This window comes from Anopheles funestus, chromosome X (assembly GCF_943734845.2).
Source record: "Anopheles funestus chromosome X, idAnoFuneDA-416_04, whole genome shotgun sequence".
NCBI classification, from domain to species: Eukaryota; Metazoa; Arthropoda; class Insecta; order Diptera; family Culicidae; genus Anopheles; species Anopheles funestus.
The window spans coordinates 2,103,240-2,127,452 of record NC_064597.1 but is presented as its reverse complement, the minus strand read 5'-3'; the positions used below and the strand labels follow the sequence as shown (position 1 = coordinate 2,127,452).

Here is a 24,213-nt window from a genome sequence, read left to right as displayed (position 1 = left end):
TTTTCCAACGTAAACAAAGGAAGGGAATGCAAGGGAATTAAATTATTCATTAATTCGATTGTATACACTCTTTCTGTCTCGCTTGCCTCCCCACATCTTCGCATACTCCAACGGGCGTGTATGTATATTTTGTCTGATCTACCCCCAAAAAACCCTTAACTCTTCACCGTGGACGGAAGCTTGGGAAGCTTGTCCGCTGACCGTTCCGAGAAAACCCTTTCCACAAACTGTGTAAGGGACGCGTGTGAAAAGGTTAGGCACCTCGGCAGACGAGGATTTCCTTCCTTTGGCAGGCTAATGCGCCAAACCCCGGATGAAATGCGTCACGAGCGTATGATAAGGGAATAGTGGAACGAGCTAAAAGGTGAAACCGACTAGAACCGGACCGGAACCGCTCGGTACGGTAAGGTTAGCGGTAAGTAAAAGGCTGAGGCAAATAGAAAAAGGGACAAATGATTAAGATCTCTCGGGTAATCATACGGGCAGGAAGTGAGTCGAAAAGAATGGTCTGTTGATTGGAAATTCTGGCACTATCGGATACCCTCGCTTCCCTCAGGCAGCCATCTTCCAGGAGTGCTTCTTGACAGCCAAGTGTGTCCATTGTTTCTGACCGTTTCTTAGACACGTGTTACCCCACACCCATCCGGCTGTTGTGGCGTGCTCCGGGCAAGCCAAAGAAAGGAATGGATTATTCAAAGCTAAAAGACAACCTTCTGCTACTTCCACATTCCTTCAAGATGGCAAATTGTGAGTGATGGTTGTTACGTGGGTTACGTGCTCCCTGTACTTGGGCGTGTGCCAAATTAGATCTGATCTGATGTTTAGTGTCACATATTCAAACAACTACTACCAGCCAACTATTTGATACTAAAAACTCAAATTGATATACTATTACTGTTATTGGATTGTTTCAACTGAAGGTGCGAAAAATATCGAGAAAGACGACACTGCAACATCGTCTCGCAATATCATAACTAGTTTTTAAACGGCTCACTGTACTACACCGATTTGATGAATAGTTTGATGGTCAATTGAGTGATAATCCAGCAATCCGTTTCATTTCTTCTACCTCCACCACGAGACCGCCAAGCGATTTCCAAAGTGCAAGCTCCCTGTTGTGACGGTGCCTGCGTACGCCATATTTACGACCCGACAAGATGATGTGCCAACTTCATAAAAGCACATAAAATCTACACCACACCAATTCACATTACGATCGATTTGCGGCGAAGATCGGGTACGTCTGAGAATTGACGTCCGTGAAGCGTGCGACGCAGAGATTGGACAATAAAATTTTATGGCACAGTAACAACAAGGCCACAAACATTGTGACAGCCGTGTGTGTGTGGGTAAATATTGGTGAATTTGCATATGACGAGTACTGTATGAAGACTGTCTTGTTTATTTGTTTTTTTTTAACAACATACTAAACAATTGTAGTGACTACTACCGCGATACTAATCTGTCACACTTCTTTTGACAGTTGGAACTGTCAAATTGGTGTAAACGTCAAGCACCTATATAAAGTAAACATTCCACTTTAACTCAAAACTCTTTGTGATGAAGCCTCAAAAAGCAATGTAAAGAGAAAAAAAAATACCCAAAAAAAGGCATCTCCGCCAAAGAGTGTCCTCATCCTGTTCGAAAGATGAAAACGGTTTAAAGCTTAATTATAGCGACCGAATGACTTTTGTTCTCGAGATTTCGTCCCTTAAGAACGCGCTACATCCCGGCTGAATGTCGGAAGGTCAGGTCTTGTAAAAAAAGGGGCAAAACATTGCACGAATGGTCTCTCAAAATCCGTGCGTTAATGGGATAACCCGAACGCATGTAGGCCCTTGAAACCTTTCCCCCCCAGCCCTATCTGTGGGCTGGCTTGGGCGAAACAGAAGCAAAAAGGGGTTTTTAAGGGAAAATGAATAATTTTTCCCCGTACTCGATCACCGTACCTTGTCTAAGTGTGCGCACCCACACACACACACACACACATGCAGTAGGGCACGTGATTATCATAAAGGGTCGAGGAAAGGGTCCGTATAAATGACCATCGAATGAAAATCACCACTTCATCTGCCAATACGCCAACTCAGACTAAGGGGTAAATGATGGAGGGAAAACGGCCTGAAATCCATGGAAGCCCCCGGGGGAGTGGGAAGACGAGTTATGATAGGGTTTTTCCGGTGAATGTTTTCATTAGGAATGTGGGCGGACGGCAGAAACTTCCTACCCGCCTGCCCTCATCCGGCCTTCGGTAGCGGTCTTTTTATTCATCAAAGTGCCGAGTGGTAAGAAAAAACCAACAAAAAAAAAGAATCGTGTAGCCATCCCTAACGTCCACATTTCACGTTATCAGATTTTCTTTCATACTGCTGGCACTGCTTAATCGCTCACAAAACCTCAACGCTTGGTTCACTGCTTGGTAGGCTGCTGTGCTCATGTGATGGTGGGCAGGTGTGTGATGACAAGTCACTCGAGTGACTCGAGATGTGTGGCTTTTAAAGCGGAACAGTCGGGGCCGAAGCTTGAAGGCGTAAATGGCTCCACACTATGTACTGGATGTCATCTTTTTTTGAGAGATCCTTTCATTACCGGACACTCTGCCGGTGGAAGTGGAGTGCGAAAAAACGGCGAACCCAAAAGTGTTTATTTTAATATTCAAACATTAAAACAGATGTTACCATCCCCGGCCGTATGATTTCGGGGGTTGAAGGGGTTATTGGGTTACGGTTGAGGAATGAACTTTAACTTGTTCCTTTTTGCTAGACTTATGTTGCGTTCTGCTTTAAAAAACACTTTACTTTGCTTCTATTTTTTTTATTTACTTATTTGTATTAATCACAGCAGAGCGAAAAAAAAAACATTTTGTTTCGAGTGTCTTTACTATACTTCTGTTAAAAGCATCCTACTCACTATGAGCGACCACGAACTAAACTAGCTATAATTTTCACTACCATGTCATCGAAAAAACTCGTCTACTACCTTCACTCGGAAGTGGTTGTTCGGCCATATTCCATGTAAAAGACGCAAACTCGACACGCCTTCAAATGTCCAGCAGCCCCGTTTCACTAGTTCGCGTGAGATTATGTGTGCTTCTTGTGCAAGGATTTCAACTTGCGATAAAAAAAACCTCCATCCTGGCTTGCAGGAAACGATGCTTTGCGCGGACATGCTGTAGGAATGTTATGAGAAATTCACAGTAGTAAGGATTACATTTCTCAACAATGAGACGAAAGGACGAAAGAAAAGCATTTATACTCTCCCAAAAAGCTTGTTATGTTGGTTATGCTTTCGTTGCATAAAAAGCGCCAAATTTAACTTTGCTATAAAAGTGCTATAAAAAACCTGTGAAAAAGAGAATGCATAGCATATTGATAAAAGATTTTATAGGAAGTATAATATTACACGAATTAGTTGTAAATTAGTCAGAATAAAACACTTGAGAAAATGTTGTAAAATTATGTAAAAAATATGTAAAAATTGAAATAATAGTGAGCCCGTCTCAATGTAGTCAGTAACCCTGTAAGCATTTACAAGCTGAATCCGTTTAGCGCCTGTTGCTATGCAAACCGCTTCACACGAGATTCATTCTACAATGTGGACGGTGGAAGGATGTAAGTTTGTAATGGACATGTAATGGACGTTTCTCGACTTTCGTATCTCGGAGAAAAGTTAATACACAGCTAAACCAAAATATTTTATCTATTTATAAAGATGTTACCATATACCTTGGAAACTTCCTGTGTATGAGAAAAGCTGCAATTCAGCAAAGAAACTTTAATGAAAGCACAAACAGAAACCCTAAAATAAGTCCGTAATACAAAACTTTCAATCGAATGAGCTTTAACAGTTCATCTCGTTTGGTTAATACAGCACGATGTAGAGTGTATTATAAGTTATTAATTGTTAATTCCATAACAATTGTTTTTTGTATATGAATTCGGTTAAATTAAATTAAGCCCTTGAAAATATAAAAAGAACTTTTGAAATCTTTCAACCCTGGTTTAAGGGTTAGTTCCGGCATAATGTGGTTCACGAAACTTAGCACTATGGGATATTGCGCGAATCCATCTTTTATTATTATTTTTATAAGTCTTATTGAAATTAAATCACTATTTTGTATTAAAGAGTAATATGAATATTTGTTTATCCTAATTTTAAAAAGCTTCTTTACAGTACATTGACAGCTGTTTTTGCTGTCAAACTAAACAAAAGCATGGACGTTCAGCTCATCAGATTTTTGGAACTAAAATTTAAAAAATTATGTAAAATTTGATTGAAAAAGTATATTGCAAACTTCTGTGAATAAAAAAATAGTTTAAATCGATACAAACCGATCAAACATAGCTGCTTATTTGTTGTTATTTTGCTTCCCTATCTGTCAACGCAACCACCGTCAAACGTCACGTGTCAAATGTACGAAACCTAGCATAGCCTCGCGTGCGTACGCATTGGTGAAAATGCGTTGAAGCAACATTGAAGAAACGGGAAGAGAGAGCATCCAAGTGCGCTGTAGTCTCAGGGTGGGTAGCCGCCATTCGCAGGGAAAAGTTGCTAATTTTTCCTGCTGCTGCTGCTGGAAACACTGTTCCTGCACGCTTAAAACAAAACGCACCACCCCCCCTAGTAATGTTTGGGGCGCAATAATTTGTGACGGTGGCAAACAAAAACTAAAAAAAAGTAAAGTTCTGCTAAAAAAGTGTGTGCCAAAAGTGGAGTGTAAGGATTCGCCTTGGGTTGGGTGTGTAAGGTTGATCGGGTTTTTTTTTCCTTTTTTTTTTCTTTGGAATTAGTTAGCGATGAATGGAAGAAAAAAGGGCTTGTTTCGATTTATCCATTGAAACACATTGAAACGATCAGTAACGCAGTAACAAGTACACCATAAGCGCATTAAATGCACTCCCCGGGGGACTTTTTCGTGCAAGACGCATAAAAAGAGGTGCAAGAGAAAGAGAGAGAGAGACAGAGAGACAGAGAGAGTGGTGTTAAACATTACAACATAACCGAGCGAATGTGCCATGGATATTCAAGAAGCAAAAAGCATGTGTTCATGTTCCCATTCAATGTTCCACCTTCCGGTACAGAAATAAACTGTTGCACGGGAAATAAGGGTGGCGAAGGGTGGTGGAAGGGTTGTTTTGGGGGGGGGGTGTGTGCAGAATTTAGGGTGGCTGGCGGCAATAGGAAACCCCTAAAGAAGGGAAGAAAAAAAAACAACTAACAACATCGCAAACAACCAACAACAAAAAAAACCCTACAAACAATCCAACAAAACTCATGTGTGCGTGCGGGGGTATGTGTGTGTTTGTGTTTTTGTAGGACAAACAATAGTGAACAATTCGTGCAAAAATCCTGTGACCGTTTTTGGACTGCTTTGTTAAATGCTACATTCCAAATCTGTGTGTGTGTGTGTTTGTTTGTCGCTGTACGTGCGTGTGTATTTGTAAGAGAGAGAAAAGGAAAGTGTGTCCTGCAGCATTTAACCTCCACTTTAGGTCGCGATGGACACACTTACAAATTCATTGACAAAAAAAAGTTTAAAAACATCTAAAAAGAAAGAAAAGTCCTTGCTGCAGTTTTCAAAGGAAAATTTCTTTTTCCTTTTTTTCCACTTCTTTATATGAACTTCGTGAAACACACACACACACGCATCCACACACATATCATACATCTTTTTTTTGTTTTATCATGTATTATCTTTATAAGGCCATGTATTTACATGATTTACACGTGTCGTCTACTGTTCACAGTAGAGAAGAAACAATATCCATTTTGTTTTCAATTATTACCATGCAGCAAAAATTAAATGCAGCAAATCTTCCAAGAAAGATCCTAGTTTGACAGTGTCCCCGTGTATATGGGGGTGTATATTTTTGTGTGTGAGTGTGTGTGTGTATTTACGTAGCTGGGCGAGTGTTCTCACGCGTCCTTGTCACCTTTTTCGCCTTCTTACGCATGTGTGCGTATGTGCGCGCGCGCGCGCATACATGTAAGTGTGTGTTAAAAGGTCGTAAATATCGTAAGGATCCTTTCACTGTTAGAAGAGTACCTGCCTTATTCCGGGTCCAGCAGCAAAGAATTATTATTTTATTTTACTCAACAGTGAAAACGAAGCGGCGAATGGTTTTTGGGCTTTTTTACTTGAAGCATCCTTGTGCCATATACCGAGCAAACGTTCAACACCCAACATTTGGGTACATCTTCAATCAAATCTGGAAGAAGCAAATATTACATCTTCCCTTTATTTTCGATCAATCGAAAACACACTCCTTCTTCAGTTGCGGTAAAGTAAGCTTCAAGACGCGGAAAAAACAGTCTAAAGTGACTAAATGAGTTATTGTCGGAAAAAACAAAATCACCGCAACATGGTTCTATTTTTAGGCTTCACTCGACTAGTAATCGAGTTGCAGTTGTGACCAGTCCGTCCTCAAACGTTACCTTGTACACCTTTCCCGGTCGCAGGATCAGGATATGCAACATGGGCAGGCTGGGCATTCGCTAACATGTATGGTTTCCCCCCCTTTTGTCGGGCACGTAAGCAGCTTTTAGGCTATTTACCTCGACCTGGAGGCAAACAATTTCCTGTCGGCGGACGGCTAGCCCGATATACGTTCTCCATCGCTTTAAAAGGCCACAGAAAGGTTCACCGACCAACTCTCTCCACCCCGGTTCGGTTTTCCGTCATCCGGCCCCACTGTGGAGGGTCGTTTTTGGAAAATCCAAAGTGCAGAAGGTGATGAGGAAGGAGTTGGGGGGTGGAGGAAGAACCGCTAGTAACAACGAACCACAATCATATTGGCCCTGCGCTTTACAAACGAACACCCCGAAATATTGCTGTTGCTCCCTTGTCTGCTTCATATCCTTCACTCTTTCGTCCTTTTGAGGCTCCATCAATACTCTCTTACTTTGCGCTCGCTCTCTCTCTCTCTCTCTGTGTCTCTCTCTCCTGAACATGACAGGAGACTTTACGTGAAAACATGGGGAAAACTCTTGCGCGATAACGAACCTAGGGGACCAGATTCACTTTTTTTCCCCGTACTTCGGTTTTTCACGTACTCTCCCGTCCTATCTTACGCTCTCAAATCTCACTTTAGTTAGTGTGCGTCACAAAGCTGTTACTGTCACAGTTTTTTTTTCTTCCTTTTTTTTGGTAGGATTTTCCCGGTTGGTCATACCAATTGTGGACACAAATTTGCACCCACAGTACGGAGGTACATTTGTAATAGAAGTAATAGAACACTTTTGCCATTGTTTTGCTTCTTCTAGCACGTTATTGAATTATTCTTTCGTTTGTTGCGCGACTGATTGGGAAACACACGGTACAAAGTGTCGGAAAAAAGGTGTCGCAAAATTAGAATGCGTTAACGTGCAGTCGAAGAACCGCATGCACTTTTTCGCTTACCGCACCGTCCGGACGGGGTTTTTGACGGATGGGGAGTAGACAATCTCGGAACGATTGTCTTTGCCAAGCGAAGGAGGTCGTCGACAGTTATTTAGGAAATTAAGTTACCGCAAGAAAGGAAATTTGTGTGACAAAAGGAAAAAGGTTTTCTTGATAGTTTGTCATTTGAAGTGTCCGAACCTCGCGAGTTTTTTGTTGGGGAGGTGAGATATTGTGTGTTCTTGGTTAAAAGCGGGGGAAAAAAGGGCCTAGTTCACTCACTTATTGGTACCGAGGGTGTAAACGATTGATGGTTTGGTGAAGTGTGTGTTTATTGATTTTCCTTACCACAGAACGGACACAGATGCTGCCAGCCAGTGCTCTGCACACACACACACACACACACACACACACACACGCACGCACGCTCACTCACCCCCAACAAAAAAAAGGTAGACACGGTAGACAAAACACGACACAGGAAACCGGGCAACAACGCACCGTTTCTTTTTTTTAAAGGAAGAACCCATTTGGAAATAAAAAACCAAAAAAGAAAATATTCGTGAGATGAATAATAATTTGTATTTTTTTTTTATTTTATTTATTTTTTTTATTGGAACTTATCAATCGAACTATTTTGACGTCGAAGACTTTCGTTTCGAATTTACTGAAGTTACTAACTTGTACTTTATTGTTCTACCTTCTTTTTGCAGCTTTCCACGATATCCTTGTCTAGGCACCAAGCTACGCCGGAATCTACTCACACAATCAACCATCAAACCGATCAAAGCCGGATCAAAGCGAGGCGGCCATGTAAAGATGTGTGTTGCCAATCACGTCAAACCGTCTGAAGCAACCATTTGCATCTTGCACGGTTGCTGTACCGCCGGTTCCAGATATCCGCGCTCCGTACGATAGGTCATCCGGGCTTCTTAATCGTCTTTTGTGTCTCTCTCTGCTATCAAAACACGACCCGTGTGCCGGCGGATACGGAGAAAAGAAGAGGAACGCAATGCTCCTCGGTACAGGTAAAAAAAGAAATATTATTTCACTTCCAATCAATCGTGACCCGTTTCCCACAAAAAAAACAAAAAAACCTAATATACTGTACCGCGGTACGACCGTCGTGAAACACTTTGGGTAGGGTGACGTCCTTCAAGACGTTGTGTCAGAAATGAAGTCATCACAGCACGCACCATTAGCCCCCCACCCCCCTCGCGTATATGTGTGCGTCTGTGTTTGATGCAAAATCTTCATCATCTCGGACGCGCGCGTCAACACATGTTTGTCGTCAGATATGGTTGGGTGTCCAGACTCTTATATCCACGTCTTTCCGTTTTCCAAAACTATTAACCATATTGTGTACCAATTTCACACCGCATTCCAGCACGCGCGCCGCTTTTTCGCTTCCAAAATTTGTTTTTATTCTTTCTCTGCCAATTTCGATTAGATTGAAGCAACAACAAAAAAAAAATAAATAAAACAGATTGCGTGTGTACGGTCCTCCGATGGCAGTTTGTGATGTGATCGGCTTTCGTTTTTTTTATTTATTTTTCTTTCTCGTGTCTGGTTTGTCACAAAACATTCAGTAATCCGACCAGCAGTGCACTCATAAGACGCAATTAAATTCATTTACATGCTTTGAATCATTGCAGCGTGCGTTTTTGCGTTTTGCGTGGGCTTCTCTTTTTTTTCTTACGCACGATCATTCAATGTGATATATTAGCGCTGCAATTAATGGCAGACAAAGACAAAAGCTGTGTGGAACGAGTGGAACGAATGATTTAATTTGTACATGCAGGAATGATAGCCGACAGCGTCATATTTTGTTTACATTAATAATGAATTAATCATACTTTGATGAATGAAGCAGGTTGTGTTCATTATTGCGCAATATTTTTGTTGTTTTTTACTCTCTTTTTGTTGCTCGGTTAGAACTAGAGTTGTGCACACTGAGTAAGAGTGAGTGAGTGAGTTGAATCGTGCATAGTAGTTTATGGATTTCAACTCATTTTTTTTTAGGAGTTTTTATGATTCTTTTACTTACTCATTTACGGTTCTACTCACTCACTTACTCACTCTTATTGCGTGAGTTGAATCTCAAAAGAGTGAGTCATTAGTCGGCAGAGAGAGTGAGTGAGTAAAATCGCCAAGGAGTGAGTCATTAGTCGGCAGAGAGAGAGTGAGTAAAATCGCCAAGGAGAGTAATTAAAGGATTAGTTTTGAGTAATATTTTTATGACTCTCAAAAGAGAGTCAATAACCACTCTTTCACTCTGTTTCAACTCTCTGAAAAGAGTGAGTATTCTCTCATCTCTAGTTAGAACAGCCTGGCCATATCAAGACTTATTTTACCACGCAGCAGGTGATAGTCAGTCCTTGCTACGGGGAGACGGGTCCGTATGCGATTTGATCCCCAGTGCTGCCGTGTGGGGCCGGCGCCGTTTATCACATACACCACCGAGTCGCCCCAATTTTTTTGGGGTTTTTTTACTACTAGGTAGTGAACTTAAAGTTCTTGAAACTGTCGTGCAAATAATGATGTTATGAAGCAAAAAAATTCCATATAATTGAAGAACGATTATAACTTTATTTTTCATTACTCTTTTTTAATTCTTCTTTGTATTTCTTGTAGATCGTTATTAAATCCACTCTCTCACTCTCTACAAAACCTGAAGAACAGTTACTGATGTGGCAGTAAAGAAAAAAAACGAAACGAAAAACACACCCTGCAGTATATCCTAAATGCATTTGCATTGCAAGTAATTAAACCGACGATAGTCACTCAATCACGTCAATTCGATCACCGAGAATCGGGATTACGATCTCTAGTGAGCAAAACGGGAGTTTAGGGCTATCAGGAGTAGCGCAGGCATAGGGAAATACGCGACAAGATGAAACAAATCAATGTGTCCGTCGTGGGACTGTCCGGTGTGGAGAAGGATAAAGGTCAGCTGGGTGTCGGTAAATCCTGCCTGTGCAATCGTTTCGTACGCCCCAAGACAGATGACTACGCGATTGATCACATCTCGGTACTAAGTCAGGTGAGTGAGTTGGTTTGCTAGAGGTTACTCTCGTTTTCATGTCTTTAACTATGTTTTATTGTTGTGATGTCTTGCCTCCAGTCTGACTTTAGTGGACGGGTAGTGAACAATGACCATTTCCTGTACTGGGGCGAGGTACGCAAAACTTCCGAGGAAGGTGTCGATTACAACTTTAGCGTTATCGAGCAAACGGAGTTTGTGGACGATGCGACATTCCAACCGTTCAAGGTCGGCAAGATGGAACCGTACATTAAGCGGTGTGCCGCCATCCGTATGCCATCGCAGGAGAAGCTAAAGTATATCTGCAAAAACCAGCTCGGCATTGAGCATGAGTACGAAGAAATAGTACTGCCGGAGGGACGCTTTCTGGTGGACGGGTTCGTCTGCGTGTTCGACGTTAGTGTCGTACCGAACCGGACGGTCGAGAAGCAGGTCGAGTTTGTTACGCAGATCATCAACAATGTGCTGAAGGTGAAGAAACCGGTCGTGCTGGTCACCACCAAGAATGATGATGCGAACGAGCTGTACGTGCGGGAGGCGGAAAAGATATGCTCCCGGAAGGAGTACAAGGGTCAGATACTGCTGGTCGAAACGTCCGCGCACGAAAGCATTAATATCGATCTAGCGTTCGTAGTGCTGGCGCAGATGATCGACAAGGCGAAGCAACGTTCGAAGGTACCGTCGTACGCGGAAGCGGCCAAGCAGAGGAATGATCTCCTCAACGCTAGCACGGAGTACGTGACGCGCCTGATACGCACCCAGATTACGGACCATCGGTCGATCTGGAGCAGTTCGTCGAAGAAGCTATCGAACCACCGCGAATGGATCGATTTTCTCGAGCTGTTCGGGCAGGAAGCGGGCCAACGGATCTTTCGCCGTCACATCAAGAAACTCCGGGAAGACTACCAGTCGAAGAAGCTCCAAAGCTACATGGATTCGTTCGCGTGCGTACTGCAGGAGATGCTGCCGGACATTAACAGCATCAACCTGGAGCTGGATAGCTTTAACGATTGGGCGTCGATACGGAACTACTTTCACGAGCACATCGATTACGAGCAGTACTTCTTCGATGCGATCGAGCGCGGTGGCAGCTGGGCGGAGCTGAGCGACATGAGCGATATGGAGGATGAGAATCGGATACCGTTCGACATACTGGATACGACCGATGCGGAAACCGTCTTCAAGAATCACATGAACGCGCTGCAGCAGGAGCAGAAGCGATTAGAGTAAGTTTTTCTTTCTTGCTGTTTCACGTTGTGGATTCATTTTGGGTTTTTATTTTTTTTTTATTTTACACACACACAATTAGTTCGTACAATATTGCTATATCACTCCGAAAAATTTACGCATACAATTCAAACACTTACTAACACTTATTTAATTTTTATTATTTTTTATTATCTTATTTAATATTTCATTTATTTTATTTTATTTATATTTTATTTATTTTCTTTTATTTATTTTTATTTTATTTTTCCAAATGTTTTAATTCTGTCTTATCAAGAACTTTTATTATGTAAAAAACAAAATTAATAATCTTATCACGATTTAATTTAATTTTTTTTCATTTAATTTTTCATTTTTATATTTTTTTCGATAAATTGTTCTCTTTTGTTTTGTTATATGAGTTGCTCCCTGTTGTAATGTTCCTCTGCACAACCAATAGTTTCGTCTATTTGCATCATTATATATGCTTTTCTACTTATTTATTAAAAAAAAAACAATCCATATGGAACACTTTTATTAATTTTATGGTGCAAATAGATAAATGTTCACGTACTTTACACACACAAAACCACACAACATAGCTTACCCCATGCCTCATACCATAAACCATACTTAAGCAAAACATTGTATGCTTTGATATACCAATACCAGACCATTTTAACCAAACGATTGATGCATTTGAATCTTTTTTTTTTTACTCTCGTATATTTCTATCTTTGCTTGCATTGTGGTTTTGAACGTTAATCTGAACACACGCACCCGTAAACGTGTATGCGCGCGACACGCGTGTCCTGTGTACGTTTGTGTTGTGTGTGCCTTCAACAGGATGCCAAAGAGGTGATTTATCCAAGTTCTTTTTCTCATCTTCGTTTCTCACAAACTGCTCTCATACACTTTAATAGTCTTGTTTTTTTTGATAATACAGTAACACCATTTTTTTTTGTATGCAAATGTTCGTATTGATTAATAGTACACGAATAAGAAACGGTAACACAAAGGGACATTAAAAACGTTAAAACATAATCATTAACAAAAGTGTTGTGAGGTGAAGCAATAGAAAACTCGTACGTAAATGTTATACAATTAATTTACTAATAATGAAACATAACAGTCGAAAAAGGAATTAATAAAACTTAACACAAGATTAGTTAAAAGAAGAAAAAAAGAAGAAAGTGATTTTAGGGTTTATAAACTTCATAAAAAAAAGAAAAACAAAACAAAAGAAAGCGATAGTTTAAGAAAAAACAACACTACAAATGCATCTGCTTTGCGTAAAGTTTTTTTTCGTTACAAAACGCACACACACAAACACCCAACACTAACGAGCGTACGCTTCTTTTCACCCGCAGATGGAAAAAACAGTTCAAAAAATTACTAGAAGAAACCGGTTACGTAACGCCGGGCAAACAGCTGTCGGAGGTGCGCGTACTGTTTATGGGGCGGGAGTGTTTCGAGGCACTGTCCGAGCACGACTGTCAGCAGATCTACGACAACCATCAGCGGGAGCTGGTCGAAACGGCAAAGCACAACTTCCAGGAGCTGCTGATGGAGCATGCGGATCTGTTTTATCACTTTAAAAACATCGAACCGTCCGGTACGATCACGCAGAACGATATTAAGGAGATCACGGATGTGCTGCAGGAGGATCTGCGGTACAAGCTGCTCGATCGGCTCGATCAGGACCGGAAGGTGATGCTGTTTCAGCATCTTGGGTTTGTGCACTGCCCGATACGGGAGCATTGTCCCGCATTTCCCAACTGTATGGATGCACTGATTGAGCGGATATTGATCTCGAACCAAAAGTAAGGGGCAGGGTTTTGAAGCCCAAATGTCCAAAAAATGGGAAATTTATATTTTTTTGTAATAATTTTTTTTTTAATTTTTTTTGTAGCCTACCGAATCCACGCTTCGCCCAGAAAGATGGGCAGCTGCAGCTCAACCTGATAGTGATCGGGTTAGATTACATAGCGAACGATTTCATCGACAAGATACACCAGAACTGTAACGACAACGGCGAGTACATCGTGGATGGGCAGGTGTACGGGCTCAACATCGAAACGATCAACCGTGACAATGATTCGTTCTCGTTTGAGCTCCAGTGCAAGGGTTTGATCTGCTGCTACTCGAACCGGCAAACGTTCCAGTACGTGTACGAGGTGCTCGACCGGCTGCTGCAGGACAATCTCGACTTTAAGGACAGTGTGAACAATCTGCACATTGTGTTTATGAGCGATGAAAAGAACAGCCAAAACACGCTGCATCAGCTGCAGGCGGACGGGCAATCGTTGGCGGAGAAGCTCCACTGTGTGTTTATCGACGAGAATGAGTTTTACATTTCGCAGCAGCAAACGAAGTTTATCAACACGACGCTGAACAGTGTTATCGATTCGATACCGTTCGAGGATCTGAAGTATGGTTTGGCGTTGCACGAGCTGCCGGATCTGCGCATCATCATGTCCATCTTTTGCGGGGATCCGTTCTCGATCGAAAACATACTCAGCTCGATGATGCTGGAACAGTCGTGCATCAGTGCCGGCGAGCGGAACATTATCTTCGAGATGTTTCTCGGCGATTCGAAGCGGCGGGTCGAGTTGATCCTTTCCTCGTATCACGGTGCGAACGCATTCCGCGACGATCTGATACACGGCTTTATACTGCTGTACTCGAGCAAACGCAAAGCGTCACTGTCGACGCTGAGCGCTTTCTCGCTAAACATTCCAAACCTGCCGATGCAGATTGTGGCCGTGTCGGAGCAGGGTGGTGTGAATGCGTTCTTTAACAGTGAACTGTCGCAGTTGCTGATCACGGAGGGTAATACGATTGCGGACAAGTTGCGGGCACACTTTGCGACTGGGTCGGACGATGAGGGACAGTTTAAGTTTGCTTCGTTCGCACCGTTTCTGAAGGAGGTGTGGGACAAGAAGCCGGAAATTGAGCATGCTTTTAATCTGGAGGAACCGCTGACGATCGATTCTGGTGAGGGTACGATGGAACATTCGATGCATCATCACCATCAGCAGCAGGTGCCGCAACCGCCGCCACGGTACGAAAGCTACCTCATCAATGGTTCGGCCACCACGTACCGTGGGGTCGGTGGCCAACAGCAGCACCATTCGCATCATGGGCAAGCGCAACAGCAGCAGCAACAAACGCTATCCCATCAGCAGCAGCAGCAGCACGCGCAACACCATCAGAAGATATCGCAGCAGCTGTTCGACAATCGGTCCATCAACTCGCTGGACGATCTCGACAGTTTGAAGCAGCAGCCGCAACAGCATCAGCACAACATGTACTACTACGAGGATAGCAGCGATTTCGACAAGTGTGGCAGCAATCAGGGCTTCCAGATCTATCCGCCACCGACGACACCGCCGGAACCGGCACCGCCAGACCATCTGCTCATACCGGCCTCCATACTGCGCCAGCTAAAGGCCGACACCGTATCGCAGTCACAGTCGAGCCTGGAGGAGATCAATTGTAAGTATGCAGCACTTTACCCAACAAGAAAAAAAACGCAACGCCTCGTAACAAAAGAGGAGGAAGATACTTCGTTTTCCCTCCAAACTCTCTCTCTTTGTTGTCGGTTTACTATAATTTAAAGTAAAAACAGTTTAACTATTCTATACCACATTACACAATCCTCTACCTCACCCCCACCCCGGTTTTTTTCGCACACAACAGCTGACGTCAGCGGATCCAAGGACTCGATCAACACATACGATTCAGGTTGATATGTTAACTATCAAATCATGTTATGTGTTTTTTGCACGCTGTGTTGTACTTTTGCTGTACAGATTTGTGTTGTGTTTCTTCCTTTCTTCTGTATTTATGTTATGTGTTGTGTTGTACATGTTTTTTTGTTTGTTTTCTCTTTTTTTTTTAAATATGTTTGTTTTCTTTTTTTAAAAATATGTTTGTTTTCTCTTTTTTGTTTTTGTTTTAAATATGTTCTTTTATTAGGATTATATTTATTTTAAACTTTTATATATAGAACAGTAGTGTTTTCTGTGTTTTTTTTATGTATTGATTATCGATGAGAATGTTTTTTTAAATTCTGATGTTTTCTGTGTAAGAGTTAAAACATTTATTTTTATATTAACGATTGTTATAGAGAGTTTTATTTTCAAATATTTAAAAGTTTAATTTAGTGCTTGATACATATGTTTTTTACGTTTAGATTCATTAGTTTGCTGTCTTTTTCGAAGTTTTTTTTATGTTTTCAAAACTAAAATTTTCTCTCCCTTCATTTTAACACCCGTTCCAGGCTGGATCGATGATGGTTTTCTCATCCAGAAGCAGGACAACAAGCAAAGTGAAGATCTCTGGAAAAATATGAACGCACACCATGCCTTCACAACCGGCCGCCGGCCGAATCAGTCTTCGTTCGCCAAAAAGATACGCCCGAAAGGACCTAGTCAAACGCTGAAGCAGCCCGGCAAGCTGAACCTGAAGAGCTTCGCCATCGTTAACGAAGCGATCGCACGTATGAACATCGGTGGTGGTGGTGGTGGTGCGGGTGGTGGCGGTGGTGATAGCGGTGCCTCGACCGGCAACCCCGGCCTGGGCGTACCGATGACGGAGAAGGAAAAGAAGAAGGCAAAGAAGTTGCTGCAACAGCAACAGGCCCAGCTCGAACATGCACCGCTGGCCGCACCGGAGGATGACAGCGAGGAGTACGAGGATGAGGCCGGCTACGAGCAGATCAATGATGCGTTCAGTGACGCGGTCAACAATGTGGCGAGTCAATTATTTACCACCTTTTCAGGCGGCCCCGGCAGCAACCAGGTTGGCGTGCGGGGTCCGGACAGTTCCGCCGGTTCCGATATGGGTACGCACAAAACGAAACTGCGACAGAGAAGAGAAAAGGAGCAGAGTAAGTTGATGGTGGAAGGGTTTATTTATTAGTTTAATTTCTTTCATTGGTAATGCCGGCTTATTAGGCTTAATTCTGGCTTATTAGACTTATTTTTTACCACATAGCTGAATAGTCACTCCTTGCTACCCGGAGACAGTCCGGATGGGATTTGAACCCGGTCCGGCCGTGTGGACCGGCGCCGTTTATCACATGCACCACCAGGCTGCTCAGTGCGCCTCAGTGCAGATTAGAGATATGAATAGTCACTCTTTCCAAAGAGCTGAATCAAAGTGAAAGCGTATAGGGATTTGAATCTTTTACTCACTCTTGTGAGATTCATTAAAAATAATTTTAAAAACTAATCCTCACCTAAATCACCTTTTTGTGGCCATTCATATAACAATACGATGTACAGTATTGATATTAAATGATAATAATAATAATCAAGCATCTCTCTCGTTGCTCTGTTTCAGTTTTCAACATACAAGAAAACTCCGACTCGGAGAGTGACTCCAGCTCGCTCGAACGAAAACGTTCCAACGATGGTTACTCGAAGATCAACCGTAAAGCGCAACCACACAAAAGGCATCGCAAAAAGCGCACCGCCATACCGGTACAGCCGCCGAAAATTCCGCTCGGTCCGTTCGGTTCGGCCGCCGGCGATATGATGGGCAGTGTCGGTGCCAGCGGTGGTCCACTCGGCGGTATGCCGATCATGTACCAGAAGCTAAAGAACGATCTCGGCAGCGGGCTCGAAAAGCAGGATAAACCGTCACAGGAGCAGGATGAGTCGAGTGTCGATATATCCTCGCCGCGCGATAATTCCCCCATCGTGAGTATTGCTTCAAAGTTTGCCAATCGATTGGCTCGATTTTGTTTTATTTATTTTTTATTTCTTTTTTTTGTAATTCCTTATACGTTTACTTATATATTTCCTTATAAGTTTCCTTTATTTCCTTTATTTTATTTTTTGTTTTTGTAATTCCTTATACGTTTACTTATATATTTCCTTACACGTTTCCTTTGTTTCCTTTTTATTTTATTGTATTTTTTTTTGTAATTCCCTATACGTTTACTTATATATTTCCTTATACGTTTCCTTTGTTTCCTTTTTTATTTTATTTTTTTTTTGTAATTCCTGATACGTTTACTTATATGTTTCCTTATACGTTTCCTTTGTTTCCTTTTTTTATTTTATTTTTGTTTTTGTAATTCCTTATACGTTTCCTCAATGTTTTTTTGTTTTTTTTTTCTTCCACAGTTTGGTGTGCTACCGAAAGGAGGCGATCGTGAAAAATTAATTACGAAGCAAAAAAATTGGTTCGGCAAAGAGATCGACAGCAGCAAAAGCTCGAAGGAGTCGAAGGATGTGCGCGGCAGTAGCAAAAATGCCAGCAAAAGCTCGAAGCATAATGGTGCTGCGGCGGCTGCTGCTGCAGCGGCTGCTGCCGCCGCCCTGCAGCAGTCCTCGCTGGCCAGCCTGAAGCAGTCCGACAAAGTGCCGCTCGTACCGCTGTTTGTGGAAAAGTGTGTCAAGTTCATTGAGCAGGAAGGGCTCGACTCGGAAGGCATTTACCGGGTGCCGGGCAATCGAACGCACGTCGATCTGTTAAATCAGAAGTTTGCTGAAGGTGGGCGAGACAATTATTTCCTCTTTTTTTCTATCTTAACTTATTTACCTAATGCTTTTCGGTATAAATTTTAGAATCGGATGTAGATATAGAGAAGCTCGATATACCGGTAAATGCGGTCGCTACCGCACTGAAGGACTTTTTCGTGAAGCGTCTGAAGGGACTGTTTAGTGCAGAGATGATGAGCGAACTGGAGGAAATCGCCGGTTCCCGGCCACTTCAGTCAATCACGAGCCTTAATATGGAGGTGAAGACGGACCGGAGCTGTCGGTTAATTGCTTTGCGGGGGCTTCTAAACAAGCTGCCACCGAACAACTTTGCCATACTGAGCTACATCTTTCAGCATTTCGTACGGTACGTTAATAACACACAAATCATGAAAAATCATTAATCGACGCGTAAATTTTTCCTCTGTATTTTAGTGTGTCGGAAAACTCGAAGCTTAACAGTATGGATAGTAAAAATCTAGCCATCTGCTGGTGGCCAACGCTGCTACCGATCGAGTTTACCGACATGATGCGGTTCGAAACGATGCGCCCGTACTTGGAGGACATCGTGCAGACGATGATCGATCAGTATCCGTTCCTGTTCTGCGGCGAGGAAGCGTTCGTCATGGTTTGATGCAAGTAAAAAACAAAAAAAAAACACCTCCACCCTCCCCAGTTTTAAAAAAGCAGAGTCCGTTTAGAGCATTTCCAGATCAAACCTTAAATGCAATCTCACGACAGACGGTGTAAAGAAATGGCTTACAGTATTCGGGGTTGGGGGAGGAAAAGTCGTCACAACGCTGCCCAGTGCCATATAGCACACATTTAATGCGCCGGGGAGGGAGATCGGTATTCCTGACAGAATCTTAAATACGCTAAACACCAATCATTTGCATAAACACTAGTAAAGGGGGTAAAAACGAGAAGCGAGGGCAGCTCCCCGCATGCACATTGACGGCTGCAAACGGTAGGAATCGATTCGTGTAAAGCCGAAACAAAACAGCAAAACTACTCATATACTCATACTCATTGATACAACCGCATACAATATTTAAAAAAAAACCATACTCGTATCAATGTGTAAAACAAACATGTCCAAACGCTCTGGTTATGGATACATTTAGACGAAAAAAAAACAAAACAAAAAATATGATGTTGTACAACACTGGAAAACCTTCTTTTGAAACGAGCGAGATAGATAGAAAGGAAGAGAAGAAGAGAAAGAGAGAAAGAGAGAGAGAAAAACACCGAAACTAAACCCTCCGCTGCTGAAAACGTGAAAAAAAAATGGAAAAATAGTTCAGTTTTATTTTATTTCTTTTACAACGAGATCAACTGTCTGCTACTCATATTCACACACACAGAAACACACACACTTATAGATCGTTATTGAACCAATGATATATTTACTGTGAAAACAATAACCGAGGCTGAAACATTATTACTATCTGTAAGGAGATTTGTTTTATGTTAATTAAAAACAAAAATAACAAACAAGCAACAACAAAAAAACACCCTCCCAGGGCAGTCAAACAAAAACCGAAATCAGAATTAGAATTTACAAACGACATTTTGCCAGCCAGCTTAGGTTAGGCATGAATGATACAGAAAAAAAACGAAAGAAAGAAAGCAAAACAAGGAAATATTTTCAAAGTATTATTTATCCCACGAATCTTTTACATTTTGTGTTGTCTCCTTCTAAATATTAATCTATGTGAATGAATACGACGTTAAGCATAAAATATCGTTGCAAAAAAAAACAAACTATTGTGTAGGCGAGTAACGGAGCAAAAACAAGGGAGGGGTTGCGGCGAACGAAAAAGTGGCGCGTGAAAAGTGCGTGTTAGAGCAGATGGCAAACACTTAGTTAGGCGTAGAAATAAAAATGCACCCACAACAATGCAAACTACTAGTGCACACACATACACCCATACTCTCTCACCGTTAGAAGCAAAAACCGAAAAGCGCAGAAAAAAAATTAAATGCTTTAAACGAGTTCAACAAAAAAGATGTACACACACACACACACAAACACACACACAGGAAATTGTTTTGTCCTCCATTTTGTTTTTTTCTGTTTTTTTTTATAAATTTCCATTTTATTGATGCTGGTTGGTGTAGTGACGTACATTTGCTTTGTAAGCACCGAATCGATGGGTCAATTTGTGAACTAAAATAAAATATGAATAGGACCATTTGCTTAATGTGAACAAAAACAAAAACCTTCCCGCTTTCCCGTGATTTGTCGCTTTTTTTTGTTTTAGTAATAGATTCTAGGCTCAGTTTGGGGAGAAGAAAAGAAAGGCAAAGATTTCGAAGCCATATTACATTCCTTCGTTTATTTGTTGCTAGTGTGTGTGTTAGCGCGAAAAAAATGAAAAACAAAATGGAGAAGTAATTCGCTTAAATTAAAGCACACACACACAAAAACAAATCCAAGAACGATAACGTATTTTTGTATGTATTAGCAACTGTTGTAAAATGGGTGGCCTAGGTAAGGGTGTTGTAGGGAAGGAGGTGTGGGGGGAGGGGGGAGGGGTATGTAAACACACTTAAAAAAAAACAAACAAAACGCTTGAATGATTTCATTATACGATTCATTCACTGCTAAAACTGCAAGGATGCCCAATGTGAAGTGAAACCACCAGCCCAGACATGCGCATGTATTATAAAATTGGGAACCTAAAAATATGTTTTTTTTCTCCAAAGACTTACATAGATTACAACAACAAAAATCTCAACACACCAGCCAGCAGGACAAAATCGCAAAGCGGTTCCAGTGCCTGATAATAGCAACACACACGAACCTTTTAATAATAAAAAAAATACCATCGATTTGTAAATGCCATAATCATTTTAGGGCGTTCCTTGTTACACACAATGGGCAAAATGGGATGTTTAACATTCGGATAATTAATACAAAAGAAAAGGGAAATACACACAAACACACACCTACCCCCACTCACACGCTACAAACACACTTAATATTTAACATAGTTGCCCTACCTTCTAAACAAAAAAAAAACCCTACCGAGTATGAATGAGATACACAACGTCAGTATTTTCTACCTTTATAAATAATCACATCCCTCCCCCCTGGTCAAAGGTTGAATAGCGATGCAAGAAGCGCATCAAACACACAAACAAAAAATTATAAATGTATTTACTTTTGTCCAGCGTAAGAAAGCATTAATATTAGGATGCAAAATTGAAACGAAACAAGTGAGAGTAACAGCAAACAACAAGAGAAAGAGAAGAAAAAAACATGGCAAAACGAAGTAAGAAACTAAACACGTAAGCTAAAACACAAACACAAATACAACACCTAGAAACTATATATGTTAAGAAAGTCGGAGCTAGGAAGTAAAAAATCTGAAAGAATGTTTCATTTTTTTCAAAATGAAATTATTAAAAGAATCTCACACACTTACAGAAATACGCTAGCTTCTGTAATGAGGGGAAAAAAAGGAGTTATAAAAGAAAAAGTGCATCGTTTATTGTGGACAGAAGAAGGCGAAAATAAAAAAAAATACTCACGAAGAGATAAAAAGGCGTACGAAGCGTGAATAGTGAAACACGCGTAATGGTATAAAAGGTTTTTTTTGGTGTGTGTGTGTGTGTTTATATACACAGCAGCAAAGCGTATGTGTCCTCGCTTGGGATGCCCGCATAGATCGTCGTTCCGTGTTAGTAACTGTAATTGAATTCTCTGGTGTAGGATTATGTTCCTCCAAACATTTTCATCGATTATAACGCTTCATGTGTTGCATTAGATTTGCTGCGAAATTTAAGCAAAAGCCGTAACGAAAACGAGAAGACAGAAGAAAAAAAAACATAAGGAAAAAGAAACACGAAAGTAAAGCATAGCTTAAGCGCAAAGAGCAAAAAGAAAGGAAAAAAAACAGAGAAAACCCATCTTAACAATTTCAATAAAAGCAGCAGAAAAAAAAGGAAAACAACCGAACTCGGCAGATAGAGAGCGAAGCGCAGGAACGATAAGGGAAGAATGTGTGTTTAGGAAGCTGAACACAGCAACAACCAGAATAATGTAACCGTTCTATTTGCAATTGAAAACCGACCTGTAAACAATTATGTGGTGATATAAACGTAATTATAAATGGATATATTAGGTATACATGAGGAATATATGTTTTGGTTTTAAACGAACGAACGAGGAAGGGGGGGATGATGATGGAGAAGAAGAAATATGAGAACACAAAAAGGGGAGAGAAGTACATAAACAGTGGTAGGGCGTGTGTGTTTTTTGTGTTCGGTAGCCAGTATCCCCCTGTCCCCGGCTGGGGACGATACTACCACTGCACGGAAAATAAGATAGAGAGACAGAGAGAGAGAGAGAGAGAAAGAGAGAGAAAAACAGAAGGATATAACCATAAGAAGGAGCGTAAACAAACACAAACCGTATTAGCCTATGCAAGAATGTGCAAGTATCAGTAAATGAAAGCAACACACACACAGATAGTAATGGGAATGTGCTTTTTTATCCAAGCAAAAGGTTATAAAATGAAATAAACGATCAATTGAGGAAGAAGGGTTTGAAAAAACAAAAACAATAAACCACTCAAAAAATCAAACAAAAGTTGAAAATTGGAGAACAAAACACACTGCAGCAAAACTATTCAAAAATCGATTCCGCCATATTGTTCACAATCCACACACACACACACACGTATGATGTACGCTACTCTCATGTCGTTAACGGTTTAGCCACTACCTTATCAGTACACTTACCTACACAAACACGGACAGTAAAGTAAACTAATAATAATTGAAATAAATTACTGCATTTAAAAAGGAGAAAAAAAACCCAACACACACACACACACACACAGACACCTTTTCCCGTTTACCTCCCCTTTTATGCCATAAAATGTTGAATGTATTGTCCTTTTTACATCTTTTAACACCACGGTCTAAAGCAACAGAAGAAGAAAAAAAACAAAAAGAAGCCAAAAGGGAAGTAATCCCTTATACGGGAACCCGGGGTGGGGGTGAAAACAGTGGGGAATTTTGGGGGGAGGAGGTGGAGATAATGAGGATGAAGAAGAAAAGAAAAAAGACAGTACACATATGCCAATGCAAATTTAACTTTCCATTTACTATTTTTCTCCTCGTAATTTCTCCACTTTCCCCCATTTTCCTCAAATACAACAGTTGTGTTATTTGACAGGAAACGTGAAGCAAACACAATAGAAACGTGTTGGTATGAAATAGAATATTTGATCGCGGGGGTTTTTGTGTGTGGGTGTGACAAATATATGAATTTTTGTGCTACGGGAAACGAGCAAAAAAAAAAGCTTCAAATTACACAACAACAGCAACAACAACAAAACAACGTTTGTGCCATGCTTATAAAAGTGAACAAAGGATAAACACAGACAGAAACCTAGTAAGATCATATTTGCTAAAATGGCAGTGAGGGAAAATTAAAAGCAAAATAAAAACCCACTTACATGTGCAAGCACCACCCTGCTGAATGTCCCGATCCCGCCCACCACCACCCGCCCCATTTCCTCCACCCCGCAGCTATAATAGTGTAAAACGCGCCATTTGTTGCGAACGTGATCGACTGTTTAGATAAGTTTAATGTAACACACACACACTCATGCGCGCGCGTGCGAATCAATAAAAGATTCGAGGCAAGGTAGTAAATGTTTATTATTTTAACGCTTTAAGATGAGAATAAAAATAAAATAAAAAAAAAAGACGAAACACAAAAACACATTCAGGCACACAGAAAAAAAACCATTCTCGAACTGTAATCAGCAGCAAACACAAAAACAAAACATAGCAGGAAAATTGAAAGAGAGAAACAAAATGGAAGAAAAAGCTACAACAAAACAACACACACACATACACACCCAAAACCGAACAAAAACACCGAAAATTGAATACGACAAAGAAAACAACAGCAACAACAAAACATTGAAAAATTACGCAAAAAAAAAGGAAATGATAATTTGACTTGTGCAGTCTTTGTGTCCAAAATGTGTCGAAATGAAGATGTAATAAAAAAAAACAAACAAACAAAATAAGTAAAAATATTACTTAATTAATATTATTTTACTGCTTGT

At 41.1% G+C, this 24,213-nt stretch overlaps 1 protein-coding gene across 4 annotated transcripts; it reads left to right on the top strand.

The window, feature by feature from the left end:
* The first annotated feature begins 4,351 nt into the window (after positions 1-4,351).
* Positions 4,352-22,476, top strand: LOC125761144 (rho GTPase-activating protein 190). 4 transcript variants are annotated; one of them, XM_049422033.1, is made up of 13 exons: positions 4,352-4,520; positions 8,092-8,406; positions 10,013-10,421; positions 10,503-11,647; positions 12,474-12,485; positions 12,998-13,450; positions 13,540-15,125; positions 15,330-15,374; positions 15,913-16,521; positions 16,977-17,335; positions 17,765-18,134; positions 18,209-18,488; positions 18,557-22,476. In XM_049422033.1, the coding sequence occupies exons 3-13, from the start codon at positions 10,272-10,274 to the stop codon at positions 18,753-18,755; spliced, it is 5,208 nt and encodes a 1,735-aa protein (XP_049277990.1). In that variant the 5' UTR covers positions 4,352-4,520; positions 8,092-8,406; positions 10,013-10,271; the 3' UTR covers positions 18,756-22,476. The 4 variants fall into 4 exon arrangements, with proteins under 4 accessions (XP_049277990.1, XP_049278009.1, XP_049278000.1 ...); XM_049422052.1 differs by lacking the exons at positions 4,352-4,520; positions 15,330-15,374 and having other exon boundaries at positions 7,983-8,406; XM_049422043.1 differs by lacking the exons at positions 4,352-4,520; positions 12,474-12,485 and having other exon boundaries at positions 7,984-8,406.
* Positions 22,477-24,213: the final 1,737 nt, after the last annotated feature.